Below are 17,987 nucleotides of genomic sequence, written 5' to 3' on the forward strand. Positions count from 1 at the left end.
TAAACTATTCTGACCATATGATATTTCCAACTTTAGTGATGTAACATTTTTCTGGTGCTTCGGGATCATTGATGCCAGCACTATTAAGTGTTGCGAATTGAGTACAGCCGATGCTAGGGGCGTGTGGAATGTTGCACTTATTCATTATCCCTCATGTACAGACTCAATCAAACCGAGTCTGCAATGTTCATGCAATTTTGTTGTGATTTATGCTTCCGAGGGATCACTGTCTTTCCAGATTATTTTTAAATTTAGGAATTTACACGCATTCTTTAACTTGGGTATACCATACGCCGGTTTTCATGGAATGCCCTTAACGAGCCTCATTGAAGGTTTCATGATACCCGCCCTATGAACACATCTGCGGATGTTTCTTAATTCAAATTTTTGGCCATTTTATGTTAGATGTGGAATTATGTTTAAGCCGGTAATAGGGGGTGTGAATAGAAGCTTGAACGTTCCAATACCATCCATGAATAGACTAATCAAACCGAATCTGCAACAATTTCAATTTTACCGTTTTGGGCTTTCTCTAAGGAATCTATGTCACTCTATTTTAAAAAAGGTTCACTTAATTCATATAAGACGGGAAATCTGTCTTGCGTGTCACATTATGAACGTCCGGGACTTTTTCATTTTCAGAAAAGAAAGCTGATTTTTTTTTCGTTTCTTCTTAAAATTGCTTTCATTTATTTGTTAGAGATACTCGAAAAGCCAAATAAGGTAGACAAAAATAAGCTCGATTTCTAAGTATTATGTCTAACTGTAATGTAACGTTAACGGACTAAAATAATTGAGTTGAGAAACACTGATTGCCAGATAATTGCTCAGTCTGATTTCTTTTTAAGGCCGGCGGGAGTTTACCGGCTGTAAGCATCTCAAAGATCTCATATATAGCAGCTTGGTAATTGAATACAGTAATATAATTTCCCTGCAACGAATAGGATACGTCCAGCAATACCAGTTTTCAAAATTTCTATGCAAACAAATACTTGTTTAATATTTACAAACGGTTATGCATTTGACTGTTTATTTTTAGATAAAGAGTGACGGTTATTGTTTAGTCCAGATATAAATCTTCATAGAGTATAAACAGATAATACATGCAAAATGAATTTTTAACGACGAATATTCTTGTAATGTATTGAACCTAGATTAAAATATACGATGCAAATAAATGTAAGCAGTTGAGTACCAAAGATATAATCTAAAAAAGACCCCCTTACATTCGAAATACTTACAAAATTAGTATAGATATGTTCAGTCGAGGTGAGCGACCTATATTTATAGTAACAAAAAGAAATAAATTTTGATATTGTAAACGACTAAGTAGCTTACCTCAAAGATTAATAACTCCTTCACACACGACTTATGCATGTTGTTACTACATCTTTGTTACCAATGTGCATGACTCGGAATACCATTATAACTTAGTTATGTCCATGCGCTTAGACCAATAGAGGGAGCATCGAGGTGCAATGCTCGGGCGAGGTGGAATTATTTCGTGCTAATGATCCCGGAAAGTGAATAAAATGAGAACAGAGATCAACAAGGCAAAGGCAACGTTCACAGGACGCAGTCCCCGACATAATAAGTAAGTCTAAACGTCAAACGTCACTAATCGCAGAAATTGTGTTGAATTAGTAAAAGGTCATTTGATGAAAAATTGGAAATTACCAGTATCCATACAAACAGGTAAGGTTCCCCGACGATTTATGACCAAAATGTGTTAAACTTTGCTGAAAGACAAAGTAAACAAGGATCCCTTCCCACGACAGATTTCATTTCTTTTTGTGCCGGTAAAATGAGGCAAATTGAACCTAATCATGATTTCGCCATTCAATACATTTATTTCATAACAAACAAACGCCTGTCAACACACCCATTTTGTGACCTCTCTGATATCCAATTTAGAGATAAGAAGTGTTTAACTGTGAAATAATTTGCTCATCAATTGCTGCAAGGTTTATGTAATGAAAATATTGGAAATCATTTAAAATGCTTTTAACATTAAATGTTAGAACAAACAAATTTGAGATCGTTGAAAAAACAAACACCAATTAGTTTCCGTTCCTTAATTATAATGATGAGTGGGAATGTCGACATTTCATAAAAGCTCCAATAATTAAAAGAAATCGATTATAAGATTGTAAATGCTAAAAACTGTGACATTATCTAAAAGATAGTGCACAAAGAACAGTCGCTGTATACGAATGATTTAATTTTCCCGCGGACAAAATTTAAGATTAAAGCTTTTTCCTTAAAGCAAAAGATAAAAAAGCTGTAATGGGATTCATCTACAAATATTGCGTATATTTTCTAACGCTTTACATAACGTCAAACATCGGATATATACATTGCGCATCTATAAATGACACTAATGTATTACTACGTAATTTATTAGATGGATATAATAAAAATGTTCGACCAGTGGAAAACCAAACCAATGCCGTTCATGTAAATGCAACATTTGTACTAGTCACTATTCAAGACCTGGACGAGATTCGTGGAATATTGTCAGTAATGGGAATTATGTCCATGCAATGGTATGATGCAAGTATGGTGTGGGATCCTTTAGCATATGGTGACGTAGAATATGTGATGACGTCATACAAAGAGGTATGGGTACCCGAGTTGATTCTCATTAACCCGGCAGATGAATCAGACACTCTTGGAAAGAAGTGGCAGCGAGTTTTCTTTAATTATTTCGGATTTGCTTCATGGTGGCCAGTTGATCTAATTAAAAGCACATGCACATTAGATGTGTACAGATATCCTTTTGACACACAAGAGTGTGGCCTCTCATTTTCTGCATGGGGATACTTTTCTGGTCAAGTTAAACTGAATCCCTCGAGTAATGAAATCGACTTGTCGTATTACATAGAAAGTTTTACATGGACGTTAGCAAAATCTCAAGTGAGATCATCCGCTGATGGTACGGCATTAGAATTTATTCTACATTTAAAGAGGAAACCAGACTTTGTGATTGTAAACGTTCTTCTACCATTAACATTCCTCAGCTTACTGAATGCACTTGTGTTCCTTCTTTTACCAGAATCTGGGGAGAGAATATCTTACTGTATAACTGTGTTGTTATCAATAGCTGTATTTATGACCATTGTTAGTGACACACTGCCAAAAAGTTCAGAGCCTGTACCAGTTATTTCATACAAGTTGATGGTTGACATGATAACTAGTGCCCTCATGACTCTCGTTACTATACTTAATCTGCGTGTATATTATAGGAATGACGGTCAGAATGTTCCTAACTGGTTAAAACAGCTTTACATATTTGTGACCTGTAAACGTGCAAAAAATGGTATTCATCGCAATTCGACTGACGTGGAGAAAATAAAGCCTGACCGGAAGCTATCGATGTTCGACAACAATAAGAAGACACTTATGTGGAAAAGATCAAACGATGATGAATCAAACAACTCACAAACACTTTTTAACCGTAAAATGTCCGCTATTTCTGTATTTAATGTGGAGGAAAATGTTCACGAGCCAGTCGAGAACACGTTAGTCAGGATGATGTCAGAGGCAGAAGAAAACTCGTTTGACCATGTTGACGTGTCTTGGAAAAATATCAGTAACATGATCGACGGAATCGCATTCGTTTTCTTCACATTAATGTCTGTGTGTAGTTTTATTGTTTTCTTTGCAATAACATTTTAAACAATAATGAACACATATTTTTTCACGAATTGACTTCCCTTGATAAATAAAGATAAACATATTTTGAACACGATTCATTTATTTGCGATATTTGATTTTTTTTTATTATTTTTTTTTTTTAATTTTTTTTTTTTGTTTTTTTTTTTATATTTGATTTGGGAAAATTACTTCAGTGCAGTGAAAAGAGCATTTCTGCAAGTAATAAGTGCTCGCACTTTTTTTTCTCGGCAAACTTGTGTTTTACCAAATCAGTGTACGAAGGTTAGGGTTAGGCGTGATAAGAGATGGGAATCTTATGTATATCATTTACTATTTAAATTAAAGAAAATACTATGTTTTGTATGAGTTTTTTTTCAGAATTTAAACAAGGATACGTATAAAAGTGCGAACTAGCATTACGTGTTGTTTTGTTGTTGTTTTTTTTTTTTTGTTGTTTTTTTTGTTTTTTTATTACTTGTCGATCTTGTTTTTCATATTTTGTGCCGAAATTTATACTTTGTATAGCATGTCAAAGTAGTAATTTCTTGTTTGTAAAGAAAGTTTTGTATCTTATTACATGCTTTGTTACATACCGGTAGCATATCATGATGTGTATAGCGTGTCATATTTTGAATTCGCAATTGAAAAATTAGCTCCGCATTTCCTTTCACATAAATATTTTATGATTACGTATACCACGCATGACTTTTTGAATATGGGAAAAAACTGTTTATATAAATTGATTAATTACTGTTGTAAATAGTTTAAACCTGCAAGCTATGTAATATTTATTTCAATGAATATTATGTATAATTGTATATAATATCTATGTGCTCACTGCTTGTATTTTGTATCGTGTAAAAATGTATTAGATAGAATTTTATTTTAAAAACTCGCTTATAATTTACAATGTCGTAGTTATTAAATATGAAAAGCAGGATCAAAAAGGAAGGGCGGCATTCAATGAACGTATCCCTTATCACAGAACCACTGGCAAGGAACCCAGCAGGACACCAAATAGGACAGGTCACATGGGTAAAAACAATATGAAAACAGGAAATCATAGAATTCATTATCAAAATGTAAGCTAGTTGCATTCTGTTAAATATATTTAAGACCAATGGTTGTCTGGTTGACATCAAAATGACAACAATGGGTTTATCGAAAATTTAGATATTAAGTGTGTTATATTTATATATCATTGATAAGCAGGCAAACTTTTTTATTTTATTAATTTGAGATACTTTTTTTTCTATTTCATTTTTTTTCTGTTTTCGAAATTATTTCATATGTTTATTTCGAATTGAGCCAGCAAAGACATCAATAGAATTAAAATATGTTGTGTTAATTTTCAAAGTTTGTTTCTTCATTTTGAGACTACATCTAAAATAACCTTGATAATTCAGGATCATGTCATGCAATGAAATAATAATAACACTCTCCTGTGTTCCCTTTGTAATAGTTCTACTAATTGGTCGTCTTGCTGTGTATGAAACAGACGAGCAAATAGATGGTCGCTTTTGGTGAATGTAATCTAGCGTGATTTATTACTTTTATGCATTGACCGATTTGCCTGACAAACGCCATAACAAGAAGAACGTATTGTCGATATTTAGTCTTTGATGGTGTATGCTACGTGATATTTGTACGAACCTTTAGCCTGCTTATCACCTTATCTAAGTGACTATACTGTGTAAAATGTTAAAATTTGAAATATATTTTGTAAGTGATAGATGATCTACATAAAACTAATATTGAAGTTCGGTAAATTAATTAAACATCAAATAAAGGAATACCATATTTATAAAATGGATTCCTTTTATACATATGTAAGGAAATGGGCATAGGTTGTCATTTTTGTGGAATGAATATGGTATGATTTATTACTTTATGCTTTGATCAATAGTTCTTTCGTAGCAGAAATACTATAACAAAAATCACAAATTGCCAATTTCTTGTCAATTATTGTGTATTCTGATGGCTTATCAATGCGGTGTGACTTTTCTACGACCTCGTTGCTTGCTTGTCATTCATTCAGATATTTGAATATACATGTACAGTTGTAGTGTACATATCCTACAGAATGTAGTCCTATCGTCTCCGCTTATAGCCACACTACATTACGTATTTCAAAACAATTTTTAAAGCCTTAAATAGCATTGATATGTGACACTATTGTTAATCAAATTGTTTATCGACAAACTTTCGTTTATCTTTTGCACCAAGAAGAAACACACCCTTCTGAGTTGGGGAAAATTTTACTATTATCATACATAATTACACAAGGCACTTTGATACACTTCTGAAAACAAACTTAAATCAATACACAATGTAAACCGTCATAACAATAATCAAGATTCTAAAAAAATTAGAACAAAGATCAACAAGGCAAAGGCAAAACGTTCACAGGACGCAGCCCCAACACAGTCCAGCCACAACCGCAGTTGGGTTTCGTAATTATCTATTTCAATGTAATAGTTTTAGTTTTCTTTATATCACTTTTGATATGTTTATGCTCTTAATTTCACTATAATAACCCAGATAACTAAAGCTATATTTCTAAATAACACTTGTAAACCACTGTATGATCAATATAGTCACAAATATAGTTACACAAAAAGCTGGTATATTTACAACACCAACACGTAAACAATAGCATCATTTAATAAAAAGGTACATCAAATGCATAAGAAATCAAGTTTTGTATTGTGTTAATGTATTTAGTATGAATCATCCAACATTTACAGTTTACTTATGAAACTTGAAAGCTCGCGAAATTGTGTGACAATTTTACATTATTGGATTTTACGACAAATATCAAACATTTACCTGGTAACGAACTTTATTAAAAAAAATAATTTACTATAATACTGGTCAAAATTACAACAAAGTCATTTCCTAACTTCTAACAAGGTAAAACAATGTAGTAGAACTTCTTTTCCTCATACGCAGATTCTCTGTAAGCAATAACGGTACATTTCCAGAGTGCTTTATTTACAAGTTATTCCGCCAGGAACTGTTCAATTTAAATCTTTTTTCTTTTTTTCTTAAATTTTTATCAAATATTTCTTAATCGGGATGCGTACTAATGCATTAACAAAATACTATCAAAATATGTGAGCAGGTAACATAGTTATTTATGTTTAACTTAAGTTCATTCGTTTCAACATTTTGATAAACATTTTTTTATAGAATCAATTGACTCTAATATTTAAATCATTAAATGCTTCCTTCATTAATTGAGATATTAACAGTATATTCACGAAATAGCAAAGTGACATTAGTTGCATGTTTTAGCAAGATAAATTTTGCACAGTTTTATTACTAAGCGTTCATTATGTCAGATCTTTTAAGCAAATGTTATTATTGTGAGTAGTAGATATGTCAATATTTGGTCTACAATTTTATATAGGAAAATAAAGTTGTCACATATAACAAATCTGATTTGATTTCTATACGACCTTGCTACTCGGCAATCATATTTTCTTAGACGTTTCAGTCTTTGATACATTATTCATTGTCAAAGGTATTATTACCGAACTCTTAATCACAGCTGTAAAAATGTTTTGGTGAATAATTACTCTAATATTCGGCATCATAAATATAAATTTCACCAATTTTATATTTACTACTTGAATTCTGTTTACGTCGGTGCAAAGAAACGTTGATAGGAAGGTTTCTTGCATTTATCGCTGCCGGTTATGAAAAGACGTAATAAAGGTAAGTCTATAGCATGTCTCAATTCAGTCCTGATTCACAATTGTCAATGTTTCCTATTTGTGAATATGAAGCTTAGTTTAATGATTTGTAACATAATGGTGACCATTATTGTTGTTGTTGGCTATAGACTTAAAACAAACAAAATGATTAAGAAATTAATACATATTCAACTTATTAATGATGAAAAAAATATTCTCTATTATTTTTATATTCTAAATATATGTCATATTCGTTTTAATTTGTTCATGTTTTAAATCTATCGCGCGTGGTAAACTAGTAAGTTTATTTATTTCACTTTATTAATATCATGCAAAACACACAGTTTTTTTAAATATGTATAATATATACGTTTGTATGTAACATTAAAATATGAACATACCCACACTGCACATTTATTGTTTTCATGTTGTTTTTTTTGTAAAATGAAATTGATATTATGTTGTTTGGTGAGACCTATATCATCCTTTTAAATGCTTAAACTGGGATAGATATGATTTAATAACTGAATATCGCTAAAAACACATTTTTCAGTCGTGATGTTACATACAAAAATTAATCTGAACTAACAGAATATATTCAGATGAATAAATCATTTTCAGATTTGCCTTTGGTAATAATTCAAAGTCAATAAAAAATTCAGGAACAATACTAATTGCTTGGTAATTTATCAATACTATCGATTATGAGCAAATGGAAATATAAAACTTGTTGCAATAGTTCAGATAGTTGATCGTCTCAATGTAACAACCTTCCTTAATGTTCTTGCTTAATGATATATCATTTACCTTTAGATTACAAACGATTGTATAAAGCATAATACACAGATGATCGGTAATCTTAAAACTGTAACTGGATATCTTTTTTTAAAAAGAAACGATATAAGAACAACATCGTTATACATGGGTACTTAATTATTATATCGAATATGTTTTCTACGCTTACAAAATAACTTAAATAATCTTGCTTCATATTTGGTTTAAACATATTTTATTCAGAGCATTTGTACATGTGTTAATTAGAAAACACAATAATTATATATTTTTGTTTCATATTTTAGTTTTTAATGTATAATAAATTGCATTGTAATTCTTCCTATTGTATGAAATTGTTCTTCGTTTAAAGCAATATATTATGTCATAAAAGCCATATGTAGAGAAGAGACAAAAGATCTCTTATTGTTGGTTGCTGTTGTAACTTATTATTTTTTTACTTTAGAAATACTAAACAATATATTCGGAACCGATATAAAAGAACGTGCATTTATTCAACTTAAACTGACTAGACAACCTTTTCCTTAAAATTAAATTTCTTCATTTAACTATTCTATAAAGACATAAGCTTAGAAATTTGATATATTTTCTATTCTATTGGAATATAAATAAGACGACGGAATCAAGTTTCAAACTACTGATTGCTTCCTAATTGCAGAGTCTGATGATCAATTTGAATTCATTTCTACGGGAATCAGACAATCAGTGGGATAGCTGAGAGTCTCGACATGTGCGTCTCAATAATCAAAGTTCATCCAAGTTCATTCCAACATTTTGTCATTCATATGTGCAAAATTGCATAAATGTATCAAATGTATTATAAAATGTTTAAAAGCTTCAGGGAATTACACTAATTATCAAATGCATTGAGAAATGTGTAATTCTAAATCATCGTAAAATGCAACCCATGAATATGTAAACGAAATCGATAAAAACAGAACCCCTTAAAAATACCCAAAACGTCAAAATTTAAAAGGTTTGATTTAGCCTAATCATGTTCGGTAGTGGTAACTGCAAGCTTCGGTCCCGCCCCAAGCACAGGCTTAAGTAGAATTCAACCAAAACATACATTAAAAATAGGGAACTTTTGGATATCTAAATGATAAATTAATTCTTAAGCTATATTTGCAAGTAATTTCGCTTTATTACTGGGATTGATTTTTGTTGTTTTTTATGACTTACCTTATTTGTTATTTTTTCAGAAACGACCAAAGATATTTCACTTTAAACTTTCAGGGCTTTTTTTTTCAAATCGAAATGCATTTCTAAAAGACAGGTAACCTTGAGGGTTATTTTTGCTTAACTATTTCCCTATTTTACTTTCACGTAATTTTCTTTAAAAAAAAGAAAGAAACAAAAAAAAATCACAGATATTCACTCTTTATTTGAAAAACTTGTTGAATATCAAGGCCAAAATTTAACAAGGAATGTTTTCGTTTGTTTCGTAAGTGATCATTACTGGAGATAGAAAACAGGCGTGTATCTGTATAATATAAGGATGCCTCAATCAAATTATTTTGGATTGCTTTTCAATTTGATAATAAGAATTGTTTCCTTGATGTAATGCAGTCAAATTAGTTCTCAATTCTTCACATTTTTTGAATGCTAAACAAGAGGAATTTGAAGTATGAGGAGGAAATGTGTCATGCAGGGGTAAGCCGATTGTATAACAAACCTTTAAAATAAACAGAAATATATGGTTTTTCTTACGACTCATGGACAATATTCAAATGTTAATCGTATGACGTTATTTGCAAGATACTGATATTTTATAGGAAAATATTATACTTATACAAGATTCCATAAAGTTTCCTTATTTCTTAAATGTTATTAACAATGCGTTTGATTAATGTTAGAGAATATGTAAAGAAATCATCTAAACATGTAAAAAAAAAACTCTTTTTAGATACAGGTACGTGTCTCAGACAATTTAAGAATGGCATTCTTTTTATGATGATAATGACACGTTTTCTCTTAAATACTTTATGTTTATTACATGCTAGATACATTCCTTTAAATAAATAAATATAATACTTCTGTCAAATATTCAGAGAAATTTCTTTCCTTTGTTCGACACTTAAATTGCTTAAACTCAAAATATCTTTATTAACTATCGTCATTAATTGGAGATAAAACACAAACATGATTATGATATAACAGGATTTTAAATTCCTTGAATACTTTACGTATCCCTTTTTTTCCTTTGTCTCGTCCAGTTTTACTTTATAAAACTAGCTTTGCAAAACAATTACAACAATTATATGACCTTTAGGAATATGCATGTCAAGTTCTATATATCCTAGAGTGAAATGCCATTCGACATTTTTCAAATTTTTATATAGAAAGCGAAGTGAAGACTCCATTTTGTTCTTTTGGGACGAATATGTAACATAACATTGACTTTAAATAACTCAAAGATGCCATTACTGATTAAAGTGAAGTAATGTTTGAAAGAAAACTGTCTCTTACGCTCATATATTATAAGAAAATCATTGAGAGATATATACTTAGGATATGTCAGTATCTAAATATTTCTTCTCAAGAAACTTAATTTCATATCCTAGACCCAAGATTTAATATTACGTATAGTTTTGTTAATTCTGGGTCCTATTCAAATCACGTATTACCTTAAAGGTCATGGCGTAAATTTAAAACCTGCAAAAATTCTCAAATAACGTTAGCTTTAATATAATTTTTAAAAAAAACTCGACAAATAATGAACATGTATCCAGATCATCAAATCAACGTGAAAATATTTGATTAAATTTATTTTCTAGATTATTTTCACTTTATGCCTAACATTTTTTTCTTTTTCAAAAAAACATTGATGATAAACATATTTACCGTATATGAAAACAATATGCAGTAAGGAGGTTATGTATGGATAAGTTTTAACGTACACAGTGTGATGTAGTAGTATTCAGTACAATAGAAAATTTGAATAGTTGAATTGTGTGATTTACATCGTCATGCATGTATGACATTTTAGCATATCTGAGACAATATATATAGTGAATAAATTGATTTTTTTCTTTATAACTACACGTTTAACGTTATATGTTATAAAACTATGAAAAACAAGATCAACAAGGAAGGGCGGCGTTCAATTATAAAGTTTTCCTTTTGAAATAAAAGCGGTCAAAATCTAAATGATTCTTGGATTATCTATACAGTAATATCCTCAATATGCAAGTTTTTTTACATCAACTGGAGAATCATCAATTATATAAGCATATTTTTCCATTTGACAAGATATCATTGATGCAAAATGATTTGATTTGATTTGATTTGATTTGATTTGATTTGTAATCGTAGTTTATAAGTCAATGCACATATTAAATTTTAGATAAAATTGATATTAGCGTCAACTATCAAGTATATGAAACCATTTTAAAATGTGCAATTTATGTTTTATAATATACTTATAAATGAAATATTGACAAATAAATATTCATGAAATAAATACGTTTTTTTCGTATTTTCACTGTATTTTTTCTGCAGTGAAACATATTTACCGTATTTTCACTTGTGTCCTTCCGGTCTACTTTCTTTTAAATTCTGCCAGTACACAAACAATAGGAGACACTTTTTAAATTGTAATGTCAAAAAGAGAAAAATGCATATTATAATTGACGGTTATTGAGCAAAACATTGTCGGTAAATTCTGCATTATTTCACGAGAAAATATTTTTTCCATCGAATCAAAATCCAATCCAAAAATGTATAAAATTAAGACATTCTTATATATTAAACAGAAGTGCGCCTGCTTTATTTCACCAGTAAAAATGAGTTATGCTTATGTTATTATTAAATTTCCCATCAAATTTGGCTACAAGAAAAAATGTAAATTATAGCCAAACATTTGATTAAGTGGTGGTAATTGAAGAATCTATATATAAAAATAAAATGAAAAGAAAAGTGCCAACGTTCATGTCAAAAACGTTCTCTTTAGTTGACTTAACAAAATAAAGTTTCTTTTTTATTGAAAAAGTCCATTCGTGTTTCATATTAACTATAATGAAGAAAGAACTTCCGTTGTACAAATTGCAATTTTTTCAAAAGGTTATTATACACTGTATCAATGCTGCCTCTGAATTGTCGTGCCTGACTGCAAATTATATGTTACTACTTACCCAATTTAATTAAGATGTTACACATGGAGATTTTACATTGTAAATAGTTTGTTGAGTCCAAACATTGTTGATTTTATTAAATTTCGGTAGTGAAAAAAGCTTTTTGCTTGATTCAATCACTCTCGAATCTTTTTCTTGATACTAACTTAAGGTACTGATGTCATATGAGGAAACATAATACATATAGGACCCATGGTCCCTTTGTTGAGTGCTAGACAGTCGCCGCCAATAAATTCTGCTTCGGTTACAATTGGTTAGCTATATTGTTTAATAACTTAAAGTGATAAAAACAATCTTCTGAAATGAATGCAAGTAAAACATTAACTGCTTCAAGACCTCAGTCTATTATTCCCTTATTTCCATGCTAACATAAATGGATTTGGTTTTCATTCAATTGTTATAATACGACGTCTAAATATTTCAATGCACGAAATAAAATATTGTGATTCTTTGAAAAAATACACGTTAAAAGAAAATGCACGGTGTCCGTATCTTGTTTCACTCTGATGGATTGCAAAATGTGAGACGTAAGTCTGTAAGGAACTAAAATAGTTAGATGCAATTGTCGAAACAGTCTGCAATCACCCTAATTGTCTACAAGTCACAGAATCAAATTCTTTCATTATTACTAAATGATCATCAGACTTAGCAATTATGTTGCAGTCAGTATCTTTAATGTATGCGAGCTTTCATGGTATTCAATCCAGATAAATCGCATCTTTCAAAAGCACAATTTATGTGAAGTCTAATTAAGGAAACGTTATTAAATGAAATAAAAAGCTTCGTTTCAATTCAGATATTCAATTTAAATAGTTGGGATATATATACCCATGTTCTTTTATATTGATTCCAATAATTATGTTTATCTTTAACGTCTTAGAAAGAAATTCTTCAATTAGCTAAAAGTACTTGATTGACTAACTATAGCAATTCAGAATTTATATGTAATGTTTTCAGGTCTTACTGGAAATAATTTTCAAAAATGCATTTTATAAGGTACTTAAGTTTTATATTGAAGTTAACTTAAGTAGAAGTAAAACGTGTATGTTTTCTTTTACCGATACCAAATACAATTAAATTGTTCCTTGTCTTTTTAATGTAAACAAGAATGAAGTTATTTATTAAACAAGAACAGAGATTTATAAGATGAACTCGTTTGTCGTTTCTGAAATTGTCATACAATAAATAGCTCATGATAATATATATTGTCTGAAAAGATAAAACATTTAGAAAGACGCGGTCTGAAAGCAATGGATATTTTGATAGTAGTTAGTAGTTAGAAACAAGCTAACGAAGAGAATAAAGTCAGAAACACTTTAAAATAGGGTACAGGACTGAAAAAAGTCGAAACATACTCGAAATTCCTGTTTTAGATTTGTTTGTTTGTTCAATAGGGTTTTACCTCAAACCGACAAATTATAGGTCATATGGCGAAGCTTTAATGTTTTAATGCTTTAATGGTGAAGGAAGACTTCAGGTGCCCTTTCGTGCATTATTTCAGGCACGAACGAGCACCTGAGTAGAACCACGGACGTTCCATAAGCTACCTGGATAGATCTTACATGAAAGAATCCAAAGTCCCAGTCGGGATTCGAGCCCACAGCGGTGAAGGGCAAGTGGTTTGAAAACAACGAAATAAACCACTCGGCCACGGATGACCCCTCCTGTTTTTGAATTGTTTTCTTTGACTACACAGATCATTACTTTTAACACAGGCAATGGATTTTTATTGTACTCACACACGAATAAAGGGCCAATGGAAAACAAATGACTAAAAAAGATAAGTAACTAAATAAAGCATGCAATTTTGTTTGTGTTTTTTTTGTTTTTTTTTTGCAAACGTTGAGGCGCTAAAGTATTGGCCGTATTAACAAGTGTTGTCATTTGTTATAATTAGAAGCCATATTAACCAGTGCTTCTACTTGTTATAATTGGAAAGATTGCCAGGAAGCCATTTAAAAAAGTGTCACCATTTGTTGTAATTGGTGTTCAGACAGCGATATTACCCAGCTATAAAAATTGTAACAGAAGAACTCTATCTGGATGACATTGAATAATTATCCCGAACAAAATATGATTAATTAAAACGTATGCCTGAATGTATATCATCTATAAATTATTTCTCATTCTAAAGCTTATGCACAATGCTTGATTAAGCATACATATCATTAAAATATTAGTACTCAATTGTTAATTTAACCCACAGTATATTTAAAATTTAAGTATATTCATTGATTTCATGGTTTAAATGATATTATTCGCCATGGTGATATATAGGTCCATTGAACCTTGTGTCTATTTTTTTCTTCTTTTTTTCTTTCTTTCTTTTCATAATATGGGTTGATTTGCAAAAGAAAGCTGATGAACATACGTCATGATCACTTACTTATTGAGACCCTTTGGCTTGACCTTTTTTCTGATTTCCAAGACCCTTTGGCTTGACCTTTTTTCTGATTTCTTAGACCCTTTGGCTTGACCATCTTTCTGATTTCTCAAGCCCTTTTGCTCGTCCTTTTCTAAAGAAAAGTAGCTTACAAGAATTATTTCCATGAGCATATTTTCGTTAGAAAGCTGAAAAGAAGAAATTCTTATGTATGTAATTGATACTGCTTTACAGATTATATATCACAAAATACATATACCGTTCCTATTTCTATGGAATCACAATGACTAAATATTTGGTGGCAAGAATACTGACCATGAATAATGTATCAAAGTCTGAAACGTCTAAGAAAATATGATTGCAGTGTAGCAAGGTCGTATAGAAATCAAATCAGATTTGTTATGCGTGACAACTTTATTTTCCTATACAAAATTGTAGACCAAATATTGACATATTTACTACTCCCAATAATAACATTTGCTTTAAAGGTCTGACACTACGAACATTTAGTTATTATATTTGGCATGATTTATATCGCAAAATAAGCGAATCATGTCATTTTGCTATTACTTTAATTTACTATCTTAACCAGTAATATTGTTGAGATAATAACGCCTGTTAAAATAAAAAAATAATGTTGAGGATAATACATGCTGAAAAAAATAAGAGACAATATTCTCATTTTTTCATTGTCATTTTTAGCTGAATTGACTATATATTGCAAAAAATTGACCGTTATAATTGTGATTGACCAGCAGTTGATATTTAAAAATGTTAATGATAAAAAATCAATCTGCCTGAAATATAAAAAGACTGCAGCACTCTTTTAATGAACTGGACGTTTAATGAAAATTCCAACAAATATTTACAGAAATTACCTTTGGCTATGTGAGTTATTTGTCATTCATGCGAAGTATATTATTCAATTGAATGGAATTATGACAAAAAGTAAAGTTATTATGATATTTACCGGTTCACTCAATAGATACCCTCGGACAGGCAAAATGTCACTTTAAGGTCAGGGTTATTCTAGACGAATATTGTCTTTGAAAGAAAATTTATGATGCAAAAATTATTTTATTATTAAAGAACAAATAATAAGCTTGTCATTTCTTATGTTATGTAAATAATAAAATATGATTTCATTTATATAACGATTAACAGCTACATAGATTCATTAAACATGTATCTAGATATAAATACCAATAAACATACTCAGTCTCTTACTAAACATGCGAGGAACAAACGATTCAGGACATATCATGTTAACAAACAGATATAAATACGATCATGAATGTTTTGGTCAAATCACTTTGATTTATGAGAAAATAGGACATCAAATATCATTCAAAATATGGAACAAACGACAAGCACATGCAATCATAGAATGAAGAGAAATTGGAGCCAAAGAATTTCCCAAACGAGTGTGAAGAATGTCAATATTAACTAAGTTGTCATATGATCAAAGAATAACGAAAGAAATATTTGGCTTTGTATGATAAATGATACATTATATGTTTAGTTTCGTATGTGAATCATTCTTCTATTTGTGCTGTTTATTTTTAAACGAAGCCAATGTATAACAGAATGGGGAAAGTATAAAAAAAACTAGAAAAGAACATAATGTCCGGAATGTGAATCTTTTTTTTTTTCAAAAATGTTCATAGAAATATGCATTTACATTCAAAAACAAATGATGGTTTAGCACGAGATTATTGTTGTGTGTGCATGTCTGTGGTATTTCAAGTTAGTTCTATTTGTTCTTTTCTTAGTTGGATGTATTCCTGCATGAATATTGTATAATCGCACTAAGGATATAAGGATAATTTGCTTGCTTTTTGACGTTTTACCTGTAATATTCATAGCCTTTTTAGCTGGTCTTTTTGTTTAGGGCACACGTCGTATGAACACATCTGCGGATATTTCTTCATTCAAAATTTCACCATTTGTATGTATAAATGTCTAGGGGGGGCATTGATGGCAATATGCAATTTCCATTACTATCCATGAACAGACTCTACAACATTTTAAATTTTGCCGTTTTGGACGTTCTTTATAGATTCCGTTATTCACTGTTTTAGTACTGCGGGAAAAGACATATTGAATTGATGAACATTACTTTTTTGAAATATTGTAGACAATATTATAGCCAGTAATATTTCTAAAATGTACAAAACGTCTGTTTAAGTTACGAGCATATATAAGATGCGTTTCGTTAGAGATTTTCCAGATCTAGTAAGACATCATATTTAATTTTTGTGAATACGCCTGATATTTCTATTACTGACCATGTATTTATTATATATAACTCAAGAAAGGCATTCAGGTCCTAGGTATAGCTATGAATTTATAAGCATAAGGATGCGCTTGCTATGATGAATTATTGTGTCTGGAAGATTACATATTATGAAAATTGAGAGACGTTGTGGTAAAGCAATGATATATATAAGTGTTGTTGATCAAATGATTTATGAAATTTTCTTATTGGTTTAAAACTGAAAAAAAGATCATCATATCTCTTTACTCTTTATAAGCAAATCATATGATGTGACGGTTAATCCAAAGAAATATTTAGGAACAAAAACAAATCATCGTATTCAGGACCATGCTAGATAGTAACTTATTTTTTAATAATACTATTCGAGCTAGCATTGGCTGTAGTTCATTTGTTTGTTTTGGTGTACGGCACACCAACACAATTTAGGTCATAATTATGGCGCGGAATAGGAAAGATGATTTTGGCTTACCTCGGGTCTTCAACTTCAGTTCCAGATGAACCGTGACAAACTAGGTACATGATGCATACAATATTTTGCCTACTGTTTAAACAGTTGTCACAGCGTAATATACGACCATTTTATAAATTTCTAAAACTGTCTCATTTATTTAAATTTTGATTGATGAAAATGCTTTAATTATTTAAAAGTGTGAAAACATTTCAGTATTTAAGTATATTGCTGTAAGTATCATAATAATTTTCCAGCCTATTTATTTTTTAAGTGTAATATCACATTTCATTGTTTATTCTGATGAATAATGACAAATATTTTCATAATGAATCTCTCATTATGAATCTATGATATTAATTAGAATCTCGATTAAGCTTTCGGCAACGTTATTTGAAATAAGAGTAAACATCATTATATAACTTCAATATTGACAAAGAATTTCTAATCTGCAAATATATCTTAGCTGCGCGAATTAATAAGTGCTAAAATATGCATACAAATAGTGTATTTTTATTAAGGCGAAAATCTTGAACATGAAGCCTATTTATATTCTATTACAAAGTGCGACACACATTTCGTGATAAATTCTTGTTTT

The 17,987-nt window shown here is 30.2% G+C and overlaps 1 protein-coding gene across 1 annotated transcript; it reads left to right on the plus strand.

Moving 5' to 3' along the window:
- The first annotated feature begins 2,273 nt into the window (after positions 1–2,273).
- Positions 2,274–3,678, plus strand: LOC132731380 (acetylcholine receptor subunit alpha-like). The gene has a single exon (XM_060717556.1). The coding sequence runs from the start codon at positions 2,287–2,289 to the stop codon at positions 3,676–3,678; it is 1,392 nt and encodes a 463-aa protein (XP_060573539.1). The 5' UTR covers positions 2,274–2,286.
- The last annotated feature ends 14,309 nt before the right edge of the window (positions 3,679–17,987 follow it).

Source organism: Ruditapes philippinarum, unplaced genomic scaffold, assembly GCF_026571515.1.
Source record: "Ruditapes philippinarum isolate M1 unplaced genomic scaffold, ASM2657151v2 ctg1072_1_1_1_1, whole genome shotgun sequence".
Taxonomy (NCBI): domain Eukaryota; kingdom Metazoa; phylum Mollusca; class Bivalvia; order Venerida; family Veneridae; genus Ruditapes; species Ruditapes philippinarum.

What these genes read in the sequence shown, in the direction of transcription:
- LOC132731380 (XM_060717556.1), top strand. Translation starts at nt 2,287, where the DNA reads ATGGGATTCATCTACAAATATTGCGTATATTTTCTAACGCTTTACATA.